This window comes from Ambystoma mexicanum, chromosome 6q, assembly GCF_040938575.1.
Source record: "Ambystoma mexicanum isolate Mex_15411 chromosome 6q, UKY_AmexF1_1, whole genome shotgun sequence".
Lineage (NCBI taxonomy): Eukaryota > Metazoa > Chordata > Amphibia > Caudata > Ambystomatidae > Ambystoma > Ambystoma mexicanum.
The window spans coordinates 8,926,780-8,953,986 of NC_090937.1; the positions used below are offsets into that span (position 1 = coordinate 8,926,780).

At 44.6% G+C, this 27,207-nt stretch overlaps 1 protein-coding gene across 1 annotated transcript in view; it reads right to left on the reverse strand.

The window, feature by feature from the left end:
• Positions 1-27,207, reverse strand: part of SHB (SH2 domain containing adaptor protein B) — a 608,722-nt gene that overhangs the window by 118,402 nt on the left and 463,113 nt on the right. Inside the window, exon 5 of the mRNA XM_069630369.1 lies at positions 9,235-9,354. Coding sequence (XP_069486470.1) covers positions 9,235-9,354 — 120 coding nt within the window. The remainder of the gene's footprint in view (positions 1-9,234; positions 9,355-27,207) is intronic.

Genomic DNA, 27,207 nt, shown 5'->3' on the forward strand with positions numbered 1-27,207 from the left:
GTTCTTCGAGGGGATTGGGTCCTCCGACGTATTACATATCTATGACAGACTCCCAAAGCAGTACCAATGCAAGGAGGTGGGAAAAGAATTTAGAAAACAGAAATTTAGAATGCCCAATCAAATTGCGGAGTAAAGGACCGCCTTGCAAAAGGCCAGATCCTGCCCATGGATGGAATCGAGGGAGTAGTGACATACAAAAGTATGTACCGAAGCCCAGGTGGCTGCATCACAGATGTTACGAATAGGAAACCCCGCTGTAGGGCAGTAGAGGCAGCCATACCCCTGGTAGAATGGGCCCGCAAGCCGACCGGTGGGTCCTTACCCGCCAAGTGGTAACACTCAGAGATAGCCAAAATAATCCAGCGAGACAAAGTCTGCTTCGTCACAGCTTGTCCCAAACGCTTTCCAGCGTAACCAATGAAGAGTTGATCGTCCACTCTGACCCGGGACATGCGTGACATATAAAAGCTTAATGCTCTCCTAGGATTAAGCCTGTGGAGCCTCTCCTCTTCCTTACCAGGATGTGGAGGAGGATAAAACGCCGGAAGAACAACCTTCTCGCCTAAATGAAATTGCGACACCACCTTCGGAAGAAAGGAAGGGCGAACTCCAAGGACAACCCTGTCCTTATGAAACACAGTGAAGGGTGGCTTAACTGAAAGTGCCTGTAACTAACTCACTCTGCGAGCGGAAGTGACCGCAACCGAAAATACAGTATTAAGAGTTAACAGTCTCAAAGGGCATGAATGCAAAGGCTCAAACGGAGCACCCATCAGAAACTTGAGAACAAGGTTCAAATCCCAACCGGGCACCTGGAAAGGTGACGGAGGGAACACATTAGTGAGCCCTTTCAGAAACTGAGAAATTAAAGGAATTTTAAAATAGGAACACTCTTCAGACGAGCGCTTAAATATGGACAGCGCCACCAGGTAACCTTTAATGGTACCCACTTGCAAGCCCCTGTGGGCCAAAGAAAGCACCAGTCGCAGAACTTACGCCAACGGCAACTGTACAGGGACTTTGTTGCGGGCCGTCTGGCCGAGAGCAACACCTCAATCATGTCTTCAGGGAGGTCCCAATCCTTATACTTCAACCTTTCAGAAACAAAGCGTGAAGGTTGAGGGATCTGACCTCTGGATGGAGAACCTGACCCCCCTCCCGTGAGAGCAGATCGTCTCAGTAGGGAAGACGACGTGGAGGGCAGATGGACAAGTCGAGAAGGTTCGGGTACCTAGTCCTCCGGGCCCACACCGAAGCAATGAGGATCATCCGGGAACCGAACCTTCGTAACCTCTGCAGTACTTGCGGGATGACGGGGACTGGAGGAAACGCGTACAGCAGTGGGAATGACCACTCCACCACGAACGCGTCACCCAAGGCTCCTTTAGGAGGAAATTCCCGCAAGCAGAACCTCTCGCACTTCCGGTTGACACTGGAGGCGAAGCGATCCACTTGAGGGGTCCCCCAAAGGGCGAAGATCTCCAGGAGAATCTCCTGAGCCAACTCCCACTCGTGAGAGATCGCGCTCTGCCTGCTCAGAGCGCCCACCGTCTTGCTTTCGACTGCGGCCAGATGAACTGCCGAGATCGAAACTTCCTGCTGGATTGCTCAGAACCAGAGCTGCATCGCCTACCTGCACAGACGAAGTGACCCTGCCCCCCCCTTTTTGTTGAGGTAGTGCATGGCCTCCGTGTTGTCCGTCAGGATCAGGACATTCTTCCCTTGCACAGTCAGCAGAAAAGCCTTCAGGGCTAGCCCGACGGCCCTCAGCTCCAACAGATTGATATGGAGTCTGGACTCCGACGGAGACCAACGACCGCTGACTGTCAACTCGTTGGCATGAGCTGGCCATCCCGTGAGGGATGCATCCGTCACGATTGTCACCTCCGGCCAGGGTTGCCAAAATGGAGCTCCCTTCATCAGATTGTCTTCGACGGCCCACCACAGAAGGTCCTGGACAACCGAGGACGGCACCTGAACAGGTTCCGACAACCTGCTCGAGGACTGAGACCACTGGAGCTTGAGTGCCCATTGCAAAGATCTCATCCGCAACCTGGCCTCTGGCACCAGAAGAATGCAGGATGCCATGAGGCCGAGCAATCTCAAGAAATCGAACGCTGGGAGACTCTGGGCAAGCTGAAACTTGTGCACCATCTGCTGAATGTGATGAGCCCTCACCTGGGGAGGAAGACACTGCCCCAGGGACGTGTCGAGCACAGCTACGATGTACTGGAGCCTCTGAGTTGGTGTCAAATGGGACTTCTTTAGGTTGAGGGAGAAGCCCAGCTTGTGAAGGGAGTGGCAGGTGACTGACAGATGATCCAGGACTTGAGCGCGCCCTGATCAGCCAATCGTCCAGGCAGGGGTAGACATGAATCCCCCCCTTTCCTGAGGTGCGCTGCCACCAGTACCATGAGCTTGGTGAAGACCCTCGGGGCGGAGGTCAGTCCGAAAGGCAGGACCCGAAACTGAAAGTGCGAGTCGCCAAACGCAAACCTCAGGTACTTCTTGTGCTTTGGATGTATCGGCACATGAAAATAAGCGTCCTTGAGGTCGAGGAACACCAACCAGTCCTTAAGTTGAAGGCCTGGAGGACTTGAGAGAGAGTAACCATCTTGAACTTGTCCTTCCTGAGGAGTTTGTTCAAACCGCGCAAGTCCATGATGGGTCTCAAACCCCCGTCTTTCTTGAAAATCAAAAAATAAGGGGAATACCATCCCTTGTTCCTCTCCGCTACAGGCATCCGTTCGATGGCACCTTTCTCCAGCAGGGATTGAATTTCCTGCGCAAGGTGCGGATCCAGACTCTTCAAAGAGAGATTCCCCGGTGGATTGTCTTGAGGCCTCTGCCGGAAAGGAAGACAGTAGCCGTGGGTTAGAATCTCCAGAACCCACACATCTGAAGTAATGGTGCGCCACTCTGCAAAATGCTGCGCCAGCCTTCCCCCCAACCGGCGAACCATGGGACATGGCCTCATGACTGAGCTGAAGCGGCTGTGGCGTTGCCTGAGGGCAAAGAGGCAACAGCCCGAGTGGCCTTGGCACCTCGAGTACCTTGTTTTCCACCTCTGGCACTCCTACGGTGGCCCCTTTGACTGGCCGCTTCTCTCGCTTTACCAAAGGATGAGTAATAATGAAAGGAACCTCTCCCTCCATTGTTGTCCCCTAGGACGAAAAGGCGGAGGTTGGCGAACTGCAGCACCCAACGACTTCGCTGCAGCCTTGCTGCCAAAAAGATGTTCCCCATCAAAGGGCATGTTGAGGAGCCGGGCCTGCACATCAGGAGCAAACCCTGACTTCCGCAACCACGCAAACCTGCGTATCATGGTGCTCGTCGCCATGGACCGGCTGACTCAATCTGCCATGTCCAAACCCGACTGAACGGCCTCACACATGGCATCCTTGCCATCCTGAACCATGGCAAGGAAACCATCCCGTTCGTCCCCTTCGGGAATATGTTCAGCCGCTAAGGAAACAGTTCCACAGAGTGTGCGTGAAACGTGACAAGGCACAGATGGAGTTGGCCGCCTGAAGCTCCATACCCCCTGAAGAAAACACTTTCTTCGCCCAGCCGTCAAAACGCTTGTGGTCCCTATCAGGAGGGATGGTAGGATACGACGCCTGTTTTGCCGGGGCACCTGTACGCCTGTACCACCAAACTCTCCGGAGTGGGGTGCCTGTTCAAGTAGCAGGGGTCGCTACTGGCTGGGCGGTATTTTCGCAGCAAAGACTTGCCCACTGCCGGGAGACTCTCCAGAGCAGTCCAAGCCGCCACCACCCTCCTCTGTAGAGCCATTTGGAACGGCAGTACCGGGTCAGTTGGTGGACCTTGGTCGAGGATATCCATAAGGTCATCCTGAAGGAAATCCCCTGGGGGAGCAGACCATCCCAAGTACTCGGTGACCCTAGACATAAGGCGCCGGTACGAGGAGTCAGCATGAGTGCCAGGCTCAGGCCTACAAGACTCCACCTCCGGAGAGGTGTTCAGCACACTGGCATCGTGCAGGGACTGCCGCAGGTCCTCAATCTGGCTATGGCCCGAGAGAATCTCGTCTGGCACTGTATCAGGAACCATGTCATCATCAGAGCCCTCATCCACCTCTGAAATAAACTCACGATGGCAGTAAGAAGGCACAGAATGTGGAACAAAGCCATGCTTGACCTTGGTAGAGCCTTTCTAGGGGGTTACCCCCGTCGAAACAGCCTCGAAAGGCATCGAGGGCGTCGAGTGAATCTGCGTCAATGCCGAACGCGGCGCTGACAGCATTGATGGCTTCGACACAGGCCTCGAGGCCCGAGCCCCGAGCCTGTCCCTCGACAGCTTGGGCGCCGATGGCATCGACCACTTCTTCGGAGGCGGGGCCTCGAAAGAGTCCGTCGATGACCTCGGCGCGACTGGCGTCGTCGTCTTCCTCGAAGACACCACAGGTGCACACGGTCTCGAGCGCGTCGAAGACCGGGACCTGGACCGGGCATGACGAGAACGATTCCCCTTGTCCGAGCGGGACCTCTCCCGTGAATCGTGCCGACCACCCGATCCCAAAGGCGTGCGAGCAGCGTCTCTCGACCGATCCCACTCGGAGGCGCGGATGGACCAGTGCCCTACGATTCGAGAATCGCTAACATTTTCTTCCCGAAGGAAGCCCATTCCTCCGGCGTCGCATGCTTGGTGGGATAAGTGACCCGCCGACGAGCGGAGTCCTTCGGATGAGGACAGGGAACGCGACCGATGACGGCACTTCCGGGAGTGCCTTGAAGAGGCAGAGGAGTGGCGGGACCGACTCCGGGACCGAGACCCACTGGACTTCCGACGACGATGCAGAGAGTCACCCCTCGAATCGTCCGTTGAAAGCTCCGCAGACCTCGACTTCCGTGGCTTGGACACCTTACCTACTGACAACTTCTTCCTGCGCTCCCGCAAGGCTTTGGACGTGAGCCACTGGCAGTCGACACAGTCATCTGTGTCATGGGCCTCCCCGAGGCACCAGAGGCAGGCGTCGTGCGAGTCTGTCACCGACATCTTGGACCCACAGTCCCCGCACTTCTTAAAGCCCGGACGCGGGGTGGAAGACGAGGTAGATATCTTCACGAAGAATATACTTCACAATACGAACAGGTTCGAAGAAAGAGTTGAGGCGTGCCGAGATCCCCGAAGTGAACACTTTCTCAGAAAAAACAGAACTGAGGCTACGGGTGTAGTGCGTCCTACTTATAACATCCAGTGACGTCGGCCGTCGGAGGAGGTCCTCGAGGGCGGCCTATCAACGTCATTGACGCAGTACACAGAAGATTTTACAAAGCAGCACAGCTGTGGTGATTACATGGCATAGATATGGAATACGTCGGAGGACCCAATCCCCTCGAACAGGCTTCAGTTAAGGTCTTCTGATGTTTTTGACTCCTGGACATGATAGAAGGAGGTGCCTCGTTGTTTCAATTACAGTCGGGTCTTTACAGAATCAGCATTTGTTCAAAAGTGCCATGCCTCATATCTCAAAAATTTCATTTGTGTGTAGCAAGTTGAGACGTGCTCACCTTTTTAAGAGCACGTCTCAACTTGCTACACACAAATGAAATGAAAGGTTAGGAGTTTGTGGGTAGGGAGTGGGAGAGGGCAGGTGCGGAAGGGAGGATTTAGCTAAATATGTTAAAGTAAGCATGATATGTGGCTAGAATGGCATTTTGGTGCAGTCAGTCTAGTCATTTATTACTGTGGCTTGATATTTTTACTGGGAATCTCTTGTAAAGTAAGTATGATAAATGTTATTACGTGTCTAGACTCGCCCATATTTTGTACCCACTTTGGACATGTTTTCTTATTGTGATATGGCATTTTTAATGGCAAAGCCACCAGAAGTGTGTCCCGATATGAGGAATACTGCCATATATTGGCAGAGCCAGCATTGACAGATTTTGTCATAGCATCATTATTAGCATTACGACCATAGCAAACATGAGTATTTTCATATATGGGAATATTGGCATATTTTGATGCACCTCGAATGGAAATGTATGGTCACAGTCAGCGTAAACATGTTTTTACACTGGCATGTAATGGTATAATGAACAGAAATATATGGTTTCTATCTCATGTAGAAGTTGGATTTGTGGCACAATGTACTACCGCCTGGTCCCCTGGTGGTCACTTTTGCTTAAAGGTCAATGGCCGATTGGATACCTGGGCTTTAGGTATACAAATGATCACAAGCAACTAAATGTGTATGTTATCTTTAAATCCAATCACTTGGCCATTCTCATTCGCATATTGCACTTGATACTTGTGCCTCATGCCAGACAATGCTTGGGATTGAACAGAGGGAGAGAAGCCTCCAAGTTTGCCCGGCCAATTTCTGAAGTAGCCCCTCCCATCAACAGTTAGCCCCCAAAATATAGGTTTTGTTGTACCCTAGTTCCCCTTCCGAATGTCTCAGAAGAAAAATATTTGCAATCTGAGAGACTATGTATCATTTCCTTTTTGTTTTAATTGTGCTTAAGAAAAAAAGGAAAACCCTTCATGCTGTGCCTAGCTCAACTGCCATGAAGCTACACTTAACCAAGCCCATATTCCCAACCCATCCCAGGTGGTGGTGGGGATTGGGGAGGGGTCCCAGATTAAATCTTGTACATTTGTAGCACTGAGCTACAGCGCCACTTGAATCAACCTTTTCGATACAAATGTGTATTTGTTGGCCGTGGTACCATTGAATGGGAATAAGGCATCCATGAAGGTGGCCAACGATCCCGAAGTTTGTGGGACTAGCTCGATTAAAAGCGCTCTGTCACGCAACCAACAGGCTGCCTGGAATGGAGGAAAGACCCTGCAGCAAAGCAGCAACACAATCAGCTAGCAGCGCAAAGCCTTAGAGCGCTTGTGGTTGGTGGTCACATGTCTCTAGCACAAGGCAGCACTGCAGTCCCCCCCCCCCCCACCAATCCTTTCCGGGCTGTCAACCAAACCCCCCTCCTACCCCCCCAAAACGTCTCACTTAGTCTCTTCAGGAAGCATTACAAAAGGAGCAATGGTTATTTGGGATGGAGTATTGCCCTTAAATAGGTGCAAAGGGCGGGTGGTAAGACATTGGAGGGCTGCGTAACACTGCATACTGGTCCAAATAATGACTTCACTCGATGGCATAAAATATTTTTCTTTAACTATCTTTTAGTCTTGAGAATCACCAAGACCCAAGTACATTTGTTTGAGGCTCACATTACTTTGCATATTGATAATGTAATGTTCCATTCAGGATAGAGGAAATAAACCGAAAAAATCTGTTTGCTCAACATATCATTTTAATGATTTTTATAGTCTGTTTTTAATTACTATTCAAGGCATCTCGGGCATGCTTGCCAATATGCCCTATTCCATTTGAGATATTAGTACTGTCCTTTGTACTCTGGAACTTGTAGTCCTGACCATTTTAGGTAAATCCGTGAGTACAAGTCCCAGAATACAAAGTTAAAATTAGGACCGGACTACCATCACCCAACTGGAATGGAGCATGTTGACATGTATGCAAAAAACAAACAAAACAACTATGAAAACTCGTAAAATACAAACTTAACAAATATTCAAATTAAATAAAACTGGGGATCTATGTGGTAAAGTGCTTGAATCGTAGACTATGCCCAAATCCCGATTTCACCACAGTGTATGATCCGAGGAAAATCATTTAATTTATTTTCCCAGTGTATTATCTGGAAACATTTTAAGTCCCTAGAAGTGAATTTGTTTGAAGCTTTTGCCATTTAAAAAAGCGGCCCGCATTGGTATACACTATCGATTCGTTCCACATATAATGGTGACCATTTATATACTGCAAAGAAGAAAGTTATTTCTCTCTTGGATTACTCATCTTGCTCACTACCCATGATGCAGAGTATCAGAACGAGGATGCTCCTTGTAAGGTCCCTTTCTGTGATGTCACTTGTGATGTCAATAAAAAGGCAAATCTGTGGGCCTGCATGACATTAGCCCAAAGGGTCTTGGAAATCTCAGGACTGGACCTAGAGAGAAAGCCAAAAGGTCAATGCCCCGTTATGCACAGTAGTGCTAGAGTTGTGCAATTTAATTCAACCCCCTTATGCCATTTTGTTTGATGGAGAGTTACTCCCTATTGCTAAATTATAATTTGTTTTATTTGTATAGCATTTAAACAAAATATATTTTCATGATCTTATTTATTGACAACAGTTGGATCCTGAGAAATATTAGTTTTATTTACCGATTGAGTATGTATATGTGGGTTGTATTATATTTTACTGATCTTCACGCCAATATTGTGAACACTTTCCATATCAAAACCTGGAGGAAGCCTATCATGACAAGCTGATCAGAAGTGGACAAGTGTGATTTATTTGGGGCCACTTAGAATGTCAAAGCAGTTACATAAAAACGTTTAACTGAACTCATATCCCATATAGCACACTCCATATGGCAGCACAGCTTGATTTCCTCTAAATGCTATTTTATACTTTCCCCTAAGTACTCCTATCCATGAAACTGTGTGGATAATTTTGATTTGCTTGTGTAGCTTAAGCGGGTCCAGTACTGTGTTCAATGAAGAACAAAATGAGTTAAAAAAAATGCGAAATATGTCAATGGGAACCGAAATATGTGAATGTTTTTGATCTTTTCTGATCAGTTGCAGATTTGTCCTGATGAAGGATTTTAAATCCGAAACGCACTGACTCAGTTCAGTTTATTAGAACTTTTTGTTGATCTGGATTGGTTATTTGGAACCAAATATGTGAGCACACAATACCAATGTCACACTCGCTGATCTAATTCTAAACACCAAAATGCACCATCAAAGCAAACTCTTGCATGTCAGCTAAAAGCCTACATAAAAACGATTTTGCGCAAAGAAATAGATCGCTGCAAACTGCCACTGGCTATATGCAGCTACTGACAGGGATCAGTGAAGAGGCTCTTAACTATGGGTTGGCACTCAATCCCACAGAATGCCTGGATTAACCCGTCACACGTATGCTTTCTTCTCTTTTGCCATCATATTTAAACCTGTATAGCCCACCTTTGAGTAACAAGTCGATGCCCAAACACCACAACAAGACTTCTGGGGTGCTCAAGAGTCATATGGACCCTGGTCATCAAAGCAAGCATAGCGTGGCAGGCAGACGCCAGTCGTCCCCTGGCATGCTTGGTTAGACTACCTACAGCATGAGAAACTAGCAGATGTCAGCCAGTGCTCAGCGCGCTTTATGGATATGCACTTACTTTAATGACAGGGAGTAGTCATGCTTGCTGGTTTGACTATTCCGTACAAGGTAACTACATTCTTTACACAGCCGCAGCAGGGTTTCAGCATCTGTCCGACTGATTGCTCCGTGATACCATCTGGAAAACATGAAGATAAAGTGTTAAGGCCAAAGCCAAGTGAGCACTAATCACAAACCCACAATCAACTCTGGGGGGGTCCAGCGTTTGATGCTCATTACAGGAGAGGTACGTAGGATTCACATCTCCCGGGAGGGAAAGAAGGAGGGGCGAGCTACACATGCCAATTGATGAAAGCACGACGTTCACAATCAAAACCTTTCAATGCTCTGTAAACCACAAAAGGTGTCATTTTGTTTCCTTCATACACATCATATGCCGAAATGCATTGATGCCTTTAAAGGACAGTTTTGTCAAAAGAGAAGAACTGGAAGGCAGCAGGTTTTCATCACAATACCATAATCTAAAATAATATAAATAAACCGACTGCTTTCTCGTATCTACCTGCACCCCCAGAGCTCACCTAAAGTACAACACAAATAAAGAACAGCCCAGCAGCAGAGTTGATGTGATTGCCACTGTGGCAGGGAAACTGGAGGCAGCAGATTTGTGCAAAGTCCTATCTGGGTTGTTTTAGAGGACATGTTATTTATTTGAATAAAGAACCTGCTACTGTAAATAGGATAGCAGCATAAATAGTTGCAAACAGATATTTTGGTTTAAAGAAACAGTGCAGCCATTGATCCGTCATCATCTGATGGGGCCGACTTGCTCCTCTGCTTCTATCGAAAGGGGTAAAGGGGGCTCTGTTGAACTCCGGACCATTAACGTCATTTGCATGTTCTGCCAATTAAGGTCACTCAAACACACACTGGCATGCACACAGATTGGCGGAGACGTTGCTATTTGCCGCACTACACGTGATGAACCAGTCGCAGGGGTTTCGCAGGAACATCGTTTTACCAAAATGCTAGGGGTAGTTGAAGTGACACATGACCCTTGACCTCTAATGACATCACCGGAAGGGATGTTGTTTGACTCCACCCTGAAGTGACATCACTGGAAGCGATGAAATATAACCCTTCACCCCTTGTTCCTAAGTACACTACGAAAAATATGGTTAAGATATCACTGTGATATACATTTCATAAAAGAATGGACCATATGTATTGTTAATATCTGTGTATAGGTCTATATTACCAAATTACTGTGAATGCAAGCAGACGTCCGAAGCAAATGATAATATATTATATAGCACTTATGCTTACGTGCTTTTTATACAACAAATATACATACAATATCACCCAACCCGTGTTGGTATTCATTTATGGACCTCAGAAGGCCGAAAGGCTGAGTTGGCCTTGCCAGTATTCGAACCTGCAGATCTCTCACACATCGCAGCGAGCGCTCAACCCACAGAGCTATCTTACCAGCTATAGTAAAATGACAATTACATGTCTGAATGTTGTCAAAGTCAGAAAGCAAATTACATTGTGTAGTGGATGCAATTAAACTGGTAACTAAGATTTAACAGCAGGCCAGTTCATCTGCAGGTCTGGTGCAAAGTTGGCCGCATGTCGAGCCTGCATGGATCTACTTTTCAGGCTTCATAGGTTGTCAAAATAGGAAAAGCAGCACACTCACACAGCATCCCATACTCTGGGCACTAGTTACCTCATACATGCAGACAAACATCCAGAACAGCATGCCAGGGAGATGGGCAAGATAGACACAACAACTAAGCATTCAATGTGGCACAATAAAATCAATGGCCACTTGATGTGCTATGGTCAAACATTTCTACACTACAGAAGCTTTTAGGCACAAGGATTTTGTCAAGTGACCAAGGACACAGATCGAATGTCTTGTGATGATCATAACAGACTACGGCAGAATAAACAGACTAACTGCAATTTGCGAAAAGCAAAATGCATACAAATAGATGCTTATTCTACTAGAAATGCTTTTTGGAAGTTGTCTGCATTGTGAATTTGAGGTGTTTAAGAACAGACTAAATCGGTGACTCGCCCCCTGATGTGTGCCTGAAATAAACCTTTAATGAGTCTAGCAATTATTGTATAGAATTCCAGAAAAACATTATTGGTTACTCCTATTCTTTCTTATTTAGGGTCACTACTCAAAGTGTTGAACCCCCTGTGTTTTTAACAAAAATGCCAGCCACTCCAGAAACAAAAAGCCACGTGGTGCAGGCCACAGCCCAGGAGCTAAAAGAGTGTTTTCCTATTAGGAAAGCTTCGTCCCCTGCACACTATCTAAAAGGCCAAAGCCTAATGGTGATTAGAGAATTGTTAAAGATGAAGTCTTTTAAAGGCATTTTAGATATATATTCAAAATTTCACTCAATAATTAAATTTTGACAACTTGAAGGATAAATTCATAAGCAATACGATTTATTATTCATACAGGATGGTAGGCCCAACGCGTTTCGAGTAGCAAACAACTCTTCATCAGGGGCATTTTTTCTTTAAGAATAACATTTCTATAAAGAAAAACATTTTAAATTGAAACAATATAATATTTTTAGTCATTACGCATTTTCGAAAGCAACAATTTCAAAACAACCTCAATTCAAGGACATCTCTGAGTTGCATGTCAACACTAAGATCCTGGATTTAAAGTGTACAGTGCATAATTCAAATGGACTTAATTGTTTTAGAGTGTCTAACAGCCTTTAGAGTGAAACCGTTATCAAAAATTGACAAAAACTTAAAACTCTTAATTTGAATCAAAACAGATACATTTTTACGTACAACCATGTTATTACTGGTGCTAAATGCCTGCATATGCTATTCACGGAGAGAATAATTCAATGCTCTAAGTTTTTTTGAACAAAAATGGATAAACTGAAGTTGTCACATAAGGAACAATTACAGCTAGTTGTTCTTACCTATTTAAAATAGGCCAAAAAAGATGGTGTCTTGTATGGCCATAGATGAAAGTGTTCCTGAGATGATTTCGCAAAGTTTGTTCTTGACCTGTTGTGAGATCTGGTCTAAGAAGCAATATTCAGATAAGGAACAAGACGCTGTCTTAATGACAAGAATATAGGTATCTGGTTGTCATGTTTATGCATTAGTGAAAACACGCTTACAAGTCTTTGGTTGAACAACTGGTCCAATGGTAGAGCTGACCAGTCAAAGGTCACTGGGTATCTTAATCTGGTAATCGATGAAAACTAATCCAAATCAACTGTTTCCAAGAAGAGTAACTAAAAAACCAAGGTGGTAGAGGTAAGTATAGGGGAATCGGGGTATTTTTTAGAAAAGCTGTCACGGACCAAGTAAAGGCTATGTGGCCAGAATGGAAATGGTTAGTCTCTTATTATGATTCTACATAAAAGTATTTGGAAGAAGCAAAGATTTATTCCCCAAAGTACCTGGCATAGAACAAGTTAAGGCTATGTGGCCAGGTTGAAAATAGTAAGTATCTTATTTCAATTCTACATAACTAAGTGATACCAGAAAAGTGATCAAGTCCAAGTCAACTTACTTGTCTTCCTTTTTTACAGGTCCCAAAATGGAGCAACATCCAGACCTGCGAAGGCGGTGGAGGCGTCTGCCATTTTGTGATGGAACTCGTCTTTATGTACCTTTCGGACAAGCTGACGTCATTCGCGCATGCGCGAGTGACGTCACTGTTGTTTATATATTGAGTGAGTGACGTTGTTCGCGCGTGCGCGTGCAACGTGTAAATAAAGGTGTCTATGTAATCAACATGTAATATTAGGCGATCAGGTGCTCAAAGGGGCATGTCGTCTTGTTACAGCTAGAAAATAAGTGGGAAACGATTCCAATGAAGGTGGAAAACGTTCATGTCACATTATAGGTAATGACTCCAACTTAGTGACGTCAATCGCACATACGCGTTGTACGGCAACCAAGTTAAATCTCTATATGTGTGTTAAAACACTTAGAGGGGAGAATGAAGAAGATAAGCCAGTGATAGGTTTGGTGCAAATGGCTGTCTGTATTATGACTAACGTCATGCTTTACACGTTTGACTAAAAATACAAATTACATTTTATCGGATGTAAATGTGAGGTCTTATTGACTGCTTTTCAAAGGTCCACAGGACATGCTTGGGTAAATGAGGGTGTTGAACCTAATGATAAGTTGAATAACCTACATGGTCACAACATGGTCATAGATGAAAAATAGTCATGGAGTACCTGCCTGATAATTAATGATTAAAGAAATGAATATCTTCGTGTCGACCATTATCCACATTTAAACATGTGATTGGCCTATTTGACAAATCTAGGACCTTGTGTAAACCATTATACACTTTTTATCATATTGTGAACCTTTTTTGACAAATATAGGCCATTGTGTTAACACTGCCCCAATTGTATGGGTGTACAATCTAAAGCAAAAGCATCACTAAAAGCAGTTTCTTGAAGATGAAAATCACAAGTGAATTGACAGCAGATAATGTAACTAAAACACTCATATGCAGAGAAAATAAAGGTTTTTGTTCTAATATTTGATACCCCAGTAATGCTAGGGTATGTTTGATGGGAGAATCTATTTAAAAACAAAGAAGCAATAGTGACCTATGAGGTTTAAACTGGTAGCAGCAATTGGCTTACTTTCATAGATGTTAAAACTTTAGAGGAATGGTCCAAGGTAATAGTCCTCATTCATGCCTAGTGGTGTCATTGCGTCAAGCCGTTGGATCCAAAAAAGTTCTCTGTGTAAACGTTGTCTTTGTAAATCGCCACCCCTCGGGAGTGGGTGTATTACTTCCAATATGATCATTTTCATCTGTGAGATGTTGTGGTTATGGTCTCGGAAATGTCTAAATACAGGAGATTTGATATTTTTTGTTCTTACGGAAGACTTGTGCTATGTCCATCTTTCTTTGGCTTTTCTGTTGGTTTTTCCTATATAATAGACTCCGCAGTGGCAGCGGATGGCATAGATGACGTTTTTGCTGTCACATGTAGCATAGTGTCTCAGATTTTTTTACCTGTGTTGGGATGTCGTACATATTCTCCTTTAATGATTTTGTTGCAATGTTGGCAGTGGAGACATGGAAATGTGCCTGCTTTTTGTTTAGAAAATGTTGTTTGCAGTGGGTTTTTTGGCCTTTCCGCTTTAATGAGTTGGTCCCGTAGATTTCTTCCTCGTTTGTATGCCATCATAGGGGGATCTGGAAACAATTCTTGTAAGGTTTTATCTGACTTAATCAGGTCCCAGTTTTTGTGTATTATTCTTTTGACTTGAAAGCTTTGTCTAGAGTATTTCAATGAGTGAATCAAATTTTTGGGAACTGGTTTACTGTTGCTTGCTAAGAGTTCTTTTCTTTCCTGTGATTCGGTTCTTGTTATTGCTTTCTGTATTGTTTCTCCTGGGTAACCTCTTTCAATGAAACGATTCCGCATGGTTTCATATTCCATCTGTAATGTGGTAATATCAGATGTAATACGTTTCACCCTTAAAAGTTGGCTGTAGGGGAGGTTCTCCTTTAAATGTTTCGGATGAAAACTGCTATGATGTAAGCAGCTGTTAACATCTGTTGGTTTCCTGTATATTTTTGTTTTAAGACCTGGTCCATGTATTTCCACTGTAACATCCAGAAAATTAACTGAAGGTTTCCCGATTTCAATTGTGAACCGGATTCTTTCATTGCAGGTATTTAAGTATTTCCAGAATTGGAGAAGTTCACTTTCTGTGCCTAGCCATATACCAAAAATGTCGTCAATGTATCTTTGCCAGCATTTAATTTTTTCTTTCCACTGTTGGTTTTGTAGTACAAATTTCGTTTCAAATTGGTACATGAAAATGTTGGCATATGAAGGTGCGACTGATGAACCTATTGAGGTTCCTGAAATTTGTAAATAAAATGTTCCATTCTGTCTAAAGTAGTTGCTATATAGAATGATGTTGATTAATTCTATTGCTAGTACTTTGTGAATGTTGATGTTTTTGTTTTCTAGTAGAAACCATTCTAATGCTTCTATCCCTTCTCTGTGTGGTATTGAGGTATATAGACTGTTCACGTCCATTGTGAAAAGAATTGGACTCTCCTCTGTGAGATTAACAGAGTTGATGATGTTCAGGAAGTGGGTGGTGTCCTTTAGATAGGTTTGAGTGCTTTGTACAGCTGGTTGTAGTGCCGTGTCCAAATATAGGGCTAACAGCTGAAAGATACTTTCTGTCCCCGCGACTATGGGTCTGAAGGGAGGGTCAGTGGCATTTTTGTGGATTTTAGGTAATCCATAGAAAACCGGAGTCACTGGAAATTTTTGTATCAAAAATTCAGCCGTCTTGTCTGTGATCCAATCCATGTTTGATGCTTTGTCAACCACCTTCTTGATAATTTCTTTGATTTCATTTACCGGGTCTCCATCTATATGTATGTATGTCCTAGTATCGTCTAAGAGTTTTTGACATCCTATGTTATACATAGTAGTATCCATTAGGACTAGAGCTCCTCCTTTGTCTGCTTTTTTTAATGTTAGACTCCTGTCCTGGGCCAACTGCTTAATGGCTTCCATCTGATGTTTACGAATATTCATTTTGTTTGGCTGGCCATATTTTAGTCGTTTGAGATCTCTTGTAGTCTTTTGTTTAATCAAGTTAATCAAAGGATGGTTCACTTGAGGATGAAAACTGCTTTTGTTTTTGAGTTCTAAAAATTTAGATTTTGGTTGTGGTTGCAGTGTATCTTCAATACTGTGGAAAAAGACTTTCAGTTCCATTTTGCGGATGAGTTTGAAAAGATTAACTTCTTCTTCAAAGAAAGAGGTGTTTTTGTAGGAATAAATGAGACCCCTAGATTCAATGTCTGAATCTGTGTTGTTGTCAGTGATTTTGAGGAAATATTAATGACCAGATTCTGTTTTATTTCTTCTTCTGTCTTAGTTTTCTTCTTTCCTCTTCTGGTCTTCCTCCCTCTAAAAAAGGTGTAGCCGGTTGGTTTTGGGAAGGTATCGTAGGTGGTATCACTTGAGATGCTGCGGTAGGCCCGCTTTCGCTAGTGGATGGAATCCCTTCCAGCTCTCCGCTGGTAACTTCACTGCTCTCTGTGTTGTTAGTGGGTCTAATATTACATGTTGATTACATAGACACCTTTATTTACACGTTGCACGCGCGAACAACGTCACTCACTCAATATATAAACAACAGTGACGTCACTCACGCATGCGCGAATGACGTCAGCTTGTCCGAAAGGTACATAAAGACGAGTTCCATCACAAAATGGCAGACGCCTCCACAGCCTTCGCGGGTCTGGATGTTGCTCCATTTTGGGACCTGTAAAAAAGGAAGAGAAGTAAGTTGACTTGGACTTGATCACTTTTCTGGTATCACTTAGTTATGTAGAATTGAAATAAGATACTTACTATTTTCAATCTGGCCACGTAGCCTTAACTTGTTCTATGCCAGGTACTTTGGGGAATAAAGCTTTGCTTCTTCCAAATACTTTTATGTAGAATTATAATAAGAGACTAACCATCTCCATTCTGGCTACATAGCCTTTACTTGGTCCGTGACAGCTTTTCTAAAAAATACCCTGCTTCCCCTATACTTACCTCTACCACCTTGGTTTTTTAGGTTACTCTTCTTGGAAAGAGTTGATTTGGATTAGTTTTCATCGATTACCAGATTAAGATACCCAGTGACCTTTGACTGGTCAGCTCTACCATTGGACCAGTTGTTCAACCAAAGACTTGTAAGCGTGTTTTCACTAATGCATAAACATGACAACCAGATACCTATATTCTTGTCATTAAGACAGCGTCTTGTTCCTTATCTGAATATTGCTTCTTAGACCAGATCTCACGACAGGTCAATAACAAACTTTGTGAAATCATCTCGGGAACACTTTCATCTATGGCCATACAAGACACCATCTTTTTTGGCCTATTTTAAATAGGTAAGAACAACTAGCTGTAATTGTCCCTTATGTGACAACTTCAGTTTATCCATTTTTGTTCAAAAACACTTAGAGCATTGAATTATTCTCTCTGTGAATAGCCTATACAGGCATTTAGCACCAGTAATAACATGGTTGTACGTAAAAATGTATCTGTTTTGATTCAAATTAAGAGTTTTAAGTTTTTGTCAATTTTTGATAACGGTTTCACTCTAAAGGCTGTTAGACACTCTAAAACAATTAAGTCCATTTGAATTATGCACTGTACACTTTAAGTCCAGGATCTTAGTGTTGACATGTAACTCAGAGGTTGTTTTGCAATTGTTGCTTTCGAAATTGCTTATTGACTAAAAATATTATTGACTAAAAATATTATATTGTTTAAATTTAAAATGTTTCTTTTCTTTATAGAAATGAAAAATGCCCCTGATGAAAAGTTGTTTGCTACTCGAAACGTGTTGGGCCCTACCATCCTGTATGAATAATAAATCGTATTGCTTATGAATTTATCCTTTAAGTTGTCAAAATTTAATTATTTAGTGAAATTTTTAATATATATCTAAAATGCCTTTAAAAGACTTTTCATCTTTAACAATTCTCTAATCACCATTAGGCTTTGGCCTTTTAGATAGTGTGCAGGGGACGAAGCTTTCCTAATAGGAAAACACTCTTTTGTCCTCTATCTCCAGCCTAAGTACCAAGGCTGAGCACCTCTCCGCCGCACCTTTACTTTGTTTAATATCTCTAGATATGCATAAAAATATACAACCTATATGTAATAAGATTGTCCAAATCAAGGTGTGCACAGTGTGTTGTCCACGTTCACAGCCCAGGAGCTTCCATTAAAAAATGTAAAAAACATGTTTAGGGGTAGCAGGGGAGACCTCAGGGTTTGCAACTGCGACCCCCGTTTACCCCCAAATGACATCCCAGGGGATGCGTCAGAGAAAGTACACATGTAGCCGCGGACCTTTTTTTGACAAAGCTGTATGCCAGAAAATAACAAATAACTGAAGCCACAGCAGCGGTGTCCACCATAGAACCAACGATGTTAACGAAATACATTCAATAGCTGCAAAAAATAGTATCAAGAGGGGGGCGAGTGGCTAGTCCGATCTCGCTCACAGAGGTCAAAAATACCCAAACCAAAAACACAACCATTCCGTACACAGGACTATGCCTTCATTAGAATCTCTCCAGGTGCAGCATGTGCTGCATCTATATTTTGGGTACGTATTTGGGTAACCACGGGAACAGGAATTGAATTCCCAGCAGGGCAACAAGAAACACTGTTTTCCAAATGTCTGGGCTCTTTTTGCAGAGGTCTGTAGTCTGTGGTTCTCCAGATGTTATGGACTACAACTCCTATGATCCGTGACATTATATTATTTGGGGGTGGTGGCCGTTGCAGGTTAAACATGAGGAAAGCCAAAGGTTACAGTCCACTTGCTCTAAACAAGTGATTTCTGTGTGTTGTGATCGCGTCAACGACTGGCTGGAATTTTGGGGAGCAGATTTATTTTATAAACAACCTAAGGGGGGGCAGTACATTATCATTCACAGTCTCGTGCGGAAGCTCAACTGGAAGATACGAGGGATACCGATCAATATGTAAATATCCGCGAGAAAGGGCGGCGCAATTTTTTTTTTTTTTGTTTATTTTTAAATCAAGGCAGGTTGACAATTACAAAACATTATAAGCAACAATTTAGGCATGTCGATCCCCAGTCCTTTTCTCCAGATCACATCCCCTCCAACCCCACTGCCCCCGGTCCCCGAGACTGGATTTCTCCTCCTTGGGTTGCCCACTATGCTCCTCATCGTCTATGTGTCTCCTTCAGGGTTCTCTTGGTCCTTCAGGGTCCACCTGGCCTTGGTGGGTTTGTAGGTCAGGGCGGGGATTCGCTGGTCATATTCTAGTATTGGGACCCAGATATTCTTGAATCGGTGGAGAGTTTCCCGCCTTCGCTGCTGTCACCTTTTCCGCAATCAATATATCCCAGAGCTTTGTCCACCACTGGGCCATGAGGGGGCCTTCTGGGGATTTCCAAGAGCGGGCCAGCACCGTTTTCTCTGCTAGCAGACAGTGGGTCAGTAGTTTTGCTTTGTTTCCGGAGCGTGGGTAGATCGCAGGGATTGGAACTCCCAACAGGACTAGCTTTGGTTCTAGCGGGATCGCCATTCCGGTGATTTGTGTGATGGTTCCCAAGCATGAATTCCAGAATTGCTGGATCTTTGGGCATGTCCACCACATATGGAAAAAGGAGCCTGGGTGGCCGCACCCTCTCCAGCAGGAATAGTCTAGTTGAGGGTTTATATGGTGGAGTCTAAGGGGCGGGTAGTACCACCGTAGCATGATTTTATATGCGCATTCCCCGTTGGTGATGCAGGTGTTCTAGACCAAATGTCCACCCAGGTTTGTTCTTCTATTGGGTGTCCCAGGTCTGCCTCCCATTGGGCCATGCAGCGAGTTCTTGTGATCAGGAAGTCGCCCAGAAAGTGCCTGTATAGGGTGGATACCCTCCCACGAGCCGGGAGGTCCCCAAGTGCGAGTTCCAGGGCGGTGAGAGGGCGTGTTGCTGCCTGCAGAGTTTGGGGATGCGAGCACCAGTGGCGCAGTTGGATATAAGTGGATCTGTCCCTTTCATGGAGTTGGAACTTTTCCTTACATTGCTCAAATGTGAGGGGTGCCTCTCCTGCGTATAGCTGGTCTATGGTCTCCAGGCCACCATTTATCCAGTTTTGGAAGTTGCAGGGGTGCGCTCCAGGCGAGAATGCTAGATTATGAAAGATCGGGGATCGTGGGCTCATACCTCTTGGCACTCCCTTCCGTTTCAGTGCCCAGTCCAAGGAGCTTAGAGTATGTTTAGTTGATAGGAGGAGGTCTCCCCAGTGCGCTCTGAGGAGGGGTGGGATGTGTGGCAGAAATCGTAGGGGCAAGGGCACTTGTGATTGTTCCAGTTCTACCCATCTAGGGCGGTTTGTGATAGTTTGCCACACCTGGATCTGTGCTAATTGGGCCGCCACTCTGTAGGCCTGCAAGTCTGGGAACCCCTAACCCTCCCAGTCTGGAGCCCCCCAGTAGCGTTTTGAGGGGGATTCTCGCCCTCTTACCTTTCCAGATAAATTTCAGCATCTTTCTCTGTATATCACGAAGAGTTACAAATGGATATACTCTTATTCAGTTCCAAATTTGGCAAATAATTGCAACATGACATAGGGAAATTGTGATGTACTCTGGACCCCAAACTGTGTTGGTTAGATGATCGAAATACATTTATGAAGCCTCTTCACTTTTATGATTTTGTTTCTTTTGTTTTCATGTTTCACATTACACAACGAAATAACTTAGTTCTACAGTTTTGTAGAGGTAGTCGAGACCAGTATGGCGTCCGAAACGCTACACGTATGGTTAGTGTGGCATGCTAAATTTTGTAGATTCAAAAGGGCAAAGAGCACAGGGTGTAAATGCCCAGCACAATTTAGAAACACTAACATCAGATACACCAAACAAGAGAGGGATCAGGTTCAGTATGCACCCACCAAGTACACCTGCCATCCTACCAGTTGCCAATGTTTGTTCCATTGTCCTAATATTGTCTGCGGATGTCCTTGTGTGCTCAACTCTAGCCCCCTCGCCTACTGTGCAACAAAAGCGACAAAAAGCTTCTCTATTCGGAGATGCTTGTAGCCATGTTCCAATGCATTCACTAGTTCACACCACTCAATCACTCACTCACTCTAACCATCTCTGCCACTGTCTCCTCACTCTTAAACTAACACTCTGTAGGATGAACATGTTTTACAGTGGCAATGCCAACATATTATTTGAACAGGACTTAGCATGTTCTTTGAGCACAGCTAACTCAAAAAGGGAGGCAGCACTGGAATATACTGTTGGCGCAAGCATGACGATGGTCTTTGGGCATCGAAAAGCATACAAAATGTTTTATGGGGGCCAATTAGCATGCGCTAAAGAATGGTTTCTGGTTTGGGATTACCCAGACATCTGGAAGGACACAGGGTGACCTTTTCACATAGGATTTCTCTCAATTAGGTGATTTTTCAACATTTGACCTTAATCAGTTACACAAATTCACATTAATCGATAGTTTTTGTAGTCTTTCGATTTGTTTTTCATAAAAGATGAAGTTTTAATTCTTTTGCAGACATAGGCAGTTTTGCGGTGTGCAATGCACTTAGGTCGTCTAGACCATCTTCAGGGACCAATTTCTATGGGAAATAACCAAATGTATTCTGTCAGTGATCGGGGATGTAAGACGTTTACCTGCCTTGGCTTCTGGCTCTTCTATATCGGTTTCATCTGCTTTGTCTGGCGCTGTTAAACTAGGAGTTGGTCTATGTTGTAGACCGGTGTTGGTCTTTGGTGACCTATAGTACAAGATAACCATTTCGCTGCTATTTTTCATTTCTACTGTTTCTGGCTTACAATGTAGCACGCACCATTTAGGCAGAATGGAAGAGAAACGTGCTGCTATTCTCCCTCAGCCTATTTTGTGTTCATTAGGGAAGGACGCGCTTCAAAAAAACAAAACTGCATTCGACAATGCAGCAAGAAATACCGAAGGCTCTGTGGGTCATGTCAGTGGAACAGACATTGCTTAAATCATAAAACCTAAATGAACCTATTCAAATCTTTAAGTCACAACACAATCTCTTCCTGGATCTTTAGACCTTTTTTTATTTTTATGGTTAACAAAAAAATGTGGCTTTTTTTGGTCACATTAAGGGCCTGATTCACAGAACGTTTTCCTATGGGAGTGCCCCATTATAAAACACTTCCATGAATCAGGCCCTATATGTCTTCGAGAGTCGAAAGGCCATTCGACTACTAAATATTGTTGGAACATGCTGTTCCAACAACTACCCATCATGTATTAAATGTGACTTATTTAGAGGCAGGCCTTTCAAATCAGGTGTGTGAACACGTTATTTTCAGCCCTGCCCTCAAAGGGATACAGGTCAAATCCTCACTTTCATGACCGTGCCTCAGAGTTTCACCTTTTCACATTTTTGAGAACCACTTTTTCACGACTCACAGGAATATCAACAATTAAATTACTTGACAAACTCGCAAAAAACTTGAAATTTTCTTCGATCTGCTTTGGCCTACGAAAATGTCGCCTCCCTCCACACCACTGCATCACCTTAAAACCATCCCGTACAAAAGAGTATATTTTTCCCCGCCTTTGCTACCCCCATTTAAGTTGGCTACCCATGCATTCAGATACACCCTCTGCCAGAACTAGGTCGACCTTTGTAGCTTTCACTTTTCTGGCAAGTTGTAGGAGCAAGATGCATAGCAGTTGTTCATAAATTGAAGAGGTACCAATAATACAATTTGAAAAGGAGAGCTTGCGATGGCTGGGTTTAAACAACAAAAATACCATTCATTTCAACATTCAGATTCAAGGGACAACCCCCCTGTTCAAACACACGAGCCCTCCTACAGGCAAATGGACACATGTGCTTCAATTCTATAAAATGTTGCAGGATTTCAAATGGGAAAAGTGCATTAACTTTCAGTCCAAACACAGACACACCCAGGAACGGAAGGCACAGCGATGGTGGTGGGTTGCCTTTCCGAAGTTCCATGTATTTATTTTGCCTACAAGTTATTTATTCCGAAATGAAATGTTGGGGGCATCCTATTGTGAAATACTATAATTCACTGCAAAATTGAACATCATAAGGTTCTCCTTCAGATGTCTGGCTTTATATCCTACACAAATCCACTCAAAAGATGCAGTTCATTGTTTTTACTTTAATCCACGCTGCAGGAGCCCGGCATAAGAGGGCATGGAGTTTCCCGGGTTCATTATGCAGAGCAAGTGCAAACAAGAGCTGCCCGGGCGTTTACCCGGGGCAGCAGATTGGGAGGCGAGAGGACAGGCCAAGAAGGGAGGGGCACCAGATTGGGGGGTGGGTCACCCTGGCACCAGGCAGAAAAGCGACGTCAATGGCAGGTGGCTCCGCTCGGCACCAGAGGTAGAAAACCAATGGTGAGGCACGCAGACTCCAGGGAATACCCAAAGGAGAATTCAGAATTTTAACGGAATGGCGATTTCCAGGACATGGGCAGAGCAAGGTTTTTAATCGATGCGTTGAGGACTCAAGATTAAGTTTGCAGAGGCAAACCTACCGACTCTGACCGGACCGAGATGACTGTAGTTAGTACTCTACTAGTATGGGCTCCAAGTGGGCTCTTTCTGCGCTTGGCATGAGCTGAAAGTGTGCACTTACTTTCCGAGTTCGAGCTTGTAGCTGTAGTAATTTAGCCGGACTTGGAAAAGGCTGATGCAGTAGCAGCTACAGGATTCTTCGCCAGCTCCAGGTCATTTGTTTTGGACTTGGAAATGTGGCATGGGTCTGAGCACTGGGACGACCTAAACTGGAACAGTTTATGGTTCACAGGATGTAAAATGGCGTCTACCTTCCTGGTAAAAGGGGACCAGCATGAGATGAATTCGCATGTAGCATTTCCATTAGAGTGAGGCAGGCTAAGGCTGTGGCCGGGCTTCACTGAACTGGTGTCACTGAAATATACAGTTCATGTGTCATTCCACACACACTGAAAATCGGAATTTGTGTGCCATGTCCTATCCATTCATACACTTAACTTTATCTGGACCGTGAAGTCCCACGCCCGCCTGCTCTCTCTCAACTCGGATGTGGGGGAAGACACAGCGTTATGCTCTAAAAGCCTGCTCTCTCTGAGCAGAGAGGAAAAGATTGTTGTTAAGCAGAAGTATGAGATTTGTGCACCTCAGACGGAGGAAATATAGATTCCAGAAAAGAAAAAAAGAAAATGTCTTTCAGAAGACTAAATCAGGCACAAGAGACTGTCCATTTCCTGCATAGTCCAAGAGTCTCAATGGCTCTCCAGCGCAGCCCATTGGGCCAGTCAATGAATCTGACACCACCACCCACAACAAAGGTACAGTACCCTCATTATGTCGCCATACTAAAGACATGTAAGAAGTACCAATATGTCAAAGTAAACATAACAGCTACTAGAAAGCTCCCAACCCACTAACAATCACCCTCACTCACTCGCCACATGCTCACCAACACAAAAATAAGCATAACCGCCATACCCTACCAAAACAATCATCACTACAGCCCTCGAAGAAACCTGCAAACCTCATCCACCAGCCACCTCACCCAGACAAGTAAACAGTTACCATTTATTTGGAGAAAAAAACCTCCTTGGATGCTGTGAGGAATTTGCCCATCTGCACGAACGGTGGGTGTGCGCAAGCCTGGGCTTTTTTTGAAATGTTGAATTAAATGGAATGATGGTAACCCCACTTCAGGAAAATGTGAGGGGCTGATACACACACATGTTCCTATGCTCACACCACGACAAAGCCTAGACCTGTGCACTCTTGGATGAACACTGCCTACACGCACACTCTGCTCCCGACATTTAGTTGCAATTGGTGAACCAAGGCATACACAATGTCATCTCCAGAAAGGGGATGGACCAACCTTCCCCCGGCCATGGTCAGCCTGATTAAATGATAAAGGCTCCATGGATCCGCCCTGCACTTTTTTTAGGCCCTGCAGCTGGTGGCAGTGATTATCATGCCAACATATTTTTTTCCAAACATGCCCACACAGGGCCTGCTGCAGAGGATAAATGAGGCAGGAAACCCAACAACCTTTCATATGCAACTCTGTCAACCTGAAGCCAGCTCCCACCTATCAGGATCAAGGGCAGTGAGCGGTAATGTCCATCTGTTTACAGTATGCCACCCGACCATGGGGACTACATTCAAAAGGTATGAGAAAGTGGTTTGCAAAAGCCAAAGCGTCTGGTCTCACCGCAGCTTCAAGGGAGAACTGCCGCTTTAACAGGGACCACACAGTGAAACCATTAACCAGAGAGACTCTTTGAAAACAGACAGGAAAATGGGTGGGACTTCGTATCACAAGGGAGTGACCCCAGGGCTCTTTCTGTTGAAAGAAGGATTCCGCCATTTTAGTTCTGGCGCTCTCCTTGTTCTGGTTTTCAGCCCTTTCCCTTTCCTGTTGCAAAGCACTCTGGTTATGACCTAACGCATACAGGAGATTGTTTGCAGGGAACCCAAGAATTAGTTCATTCAGGTAAGCTTAGCCTACATCAATCACTGTGGCCCGCTTGGCTTTAAAAGAGGGCTGAGCAATAAGTGCGATGTTTCTTGGACTCTCTTCTGGGGCTGAGAATTCTGAAGCAACCAGACTCCCTAACACAAGTCTACAATAGGTGAGATCATCCCTGATAGACAGAACAATCACCTGGCTCCCTCTTTTCAGTTTAGACCTATAACCCTTTACCTGTGGTATCCTCAAGGGATCAAGTTGATTGCCACTCATCTTCAACATCAATATAGGACCCCTTTGATGACTATCATGAATCTTATCACTTCCTGTTACAACTATGCAGATGCTATAGAAAGCACATACAAAATGACAGACAACGGACACTGCAGACCCACCCTCAGCAACTGCCTCATGCAAATAAATGAATGGATAATAGCCAGTTATCCAAAACTCAACCAAGACAAAACAGAAATCAGGATAATTTCAGCTCACGCCGCACCTGAAACACCTCCATCATGGCCTTTTGAAATGAGACTAGACTATCTAAAGTGATTAGGAACCAAGCCTTATTGATGGACAAAAGACTTGCACTGGAACCTCAAGTCAAAACTGGAACCGTAAGTCAATACAACAGTAAAGAATTGATTTACCATCTCCGCGCTATTCAACGGATTATGCCCTACCTCTCCTTCACATAATGAGGCCTAGCCATCTCCCCGATTCTTTCAAATATCGACTATGCAAACATCACTTACCTAGTGAATACTGAGGTCCAAGTATGGCCCTCATGACCCCCACACGACTCTCAGCCCGAAGATACAAACACGACAGATGGACCTCACTCCTAGGCCCTTCACTGCCATTGTTGATGTATCGCAGATGTGAGAAACGTTACTCTCTCAGGCAGCCCTTCAGGCCATATACATATATATATATTACATGGCCACGTTAGTGGCCATGTAGTTATGGTTAAGTTGCTGTTTCCATAGGAAGAGCACTTTTTGGGTGGCTTATAACTTCGCTCTTCCTGGACGGATGCTCACCAAACTTTGCAAAGAAAGGATTTGGGGCACTCTGAATTTTTTTGCAAAGTTTGGTGAGGATTCGTCCAGGGGGGGCAAAGTTATAGGGGGGTCCCAAAACTTTTTTTTTTCCCATAGACTGAATGGGAAAAATATTTTGCTTGCGCCTACAGCCCAAACCGCTGGAGGGATTTCCACCAAATTTGAACCAGGAGCAGCGGCTTGGTCCTGAAAGCGTGCTTTTGCAAATTTGGTGAAAATCCGTCCAGTAGTTTTTTTTAAAATGACCAAAAAGTAGGTAAAAAAAAATGTGTGATATCTGTGTTCGGTTCGCGGACACACTTCCCTGTTCGCTCCGCGGACAGTGTCCTGATTGGCCAATCGTCTTGCGTGATGTTCGCGGACATGCAACGTGTTCGCTGATTGGACGGCGTGGAGCATGAAGCGCGTCAGATTTTTCGGTAGCGCCCGCCATCTTGGATTCGCGGACGTCCGCGGACAGCGCGGTGAAACTTTGTTCAAAATGTGTATTTTGTAGAGTGTGTTGGTGTGTAGGAGTGTTTGGGGAGGGTGGGAGTGTATGAGATAGGATGAAAGTTGTGTTTTTTATGTGTTAGACGTTCTTTTTGTGTTCGATTTGTTTGCGGACATCACGGGTGTTCTGAAATGTTCTAAATAAGAACACTCGCGGTGTCCGGGGAGTGTTCGTAGGGGTGTCCTGAGGACGCTGTCCGTATTGTTCTCTGTCAAGTTGATTGTGTCCTAAGAACACTCGCGGTGTCCTGAAATGTTCGCAAATAAACAAAATGGGGGTGTTCTGAAGACGCTTCTAAGAACACTCCCGGTGTCCTGGAATGTTTATAGGGGGGTGTCCTGAGGACGCTGTCCGTATTGTTCTCGGTCAAGTTGAATGTGTTCTAAGAACACCCGTGGTGTCTTGAAATGT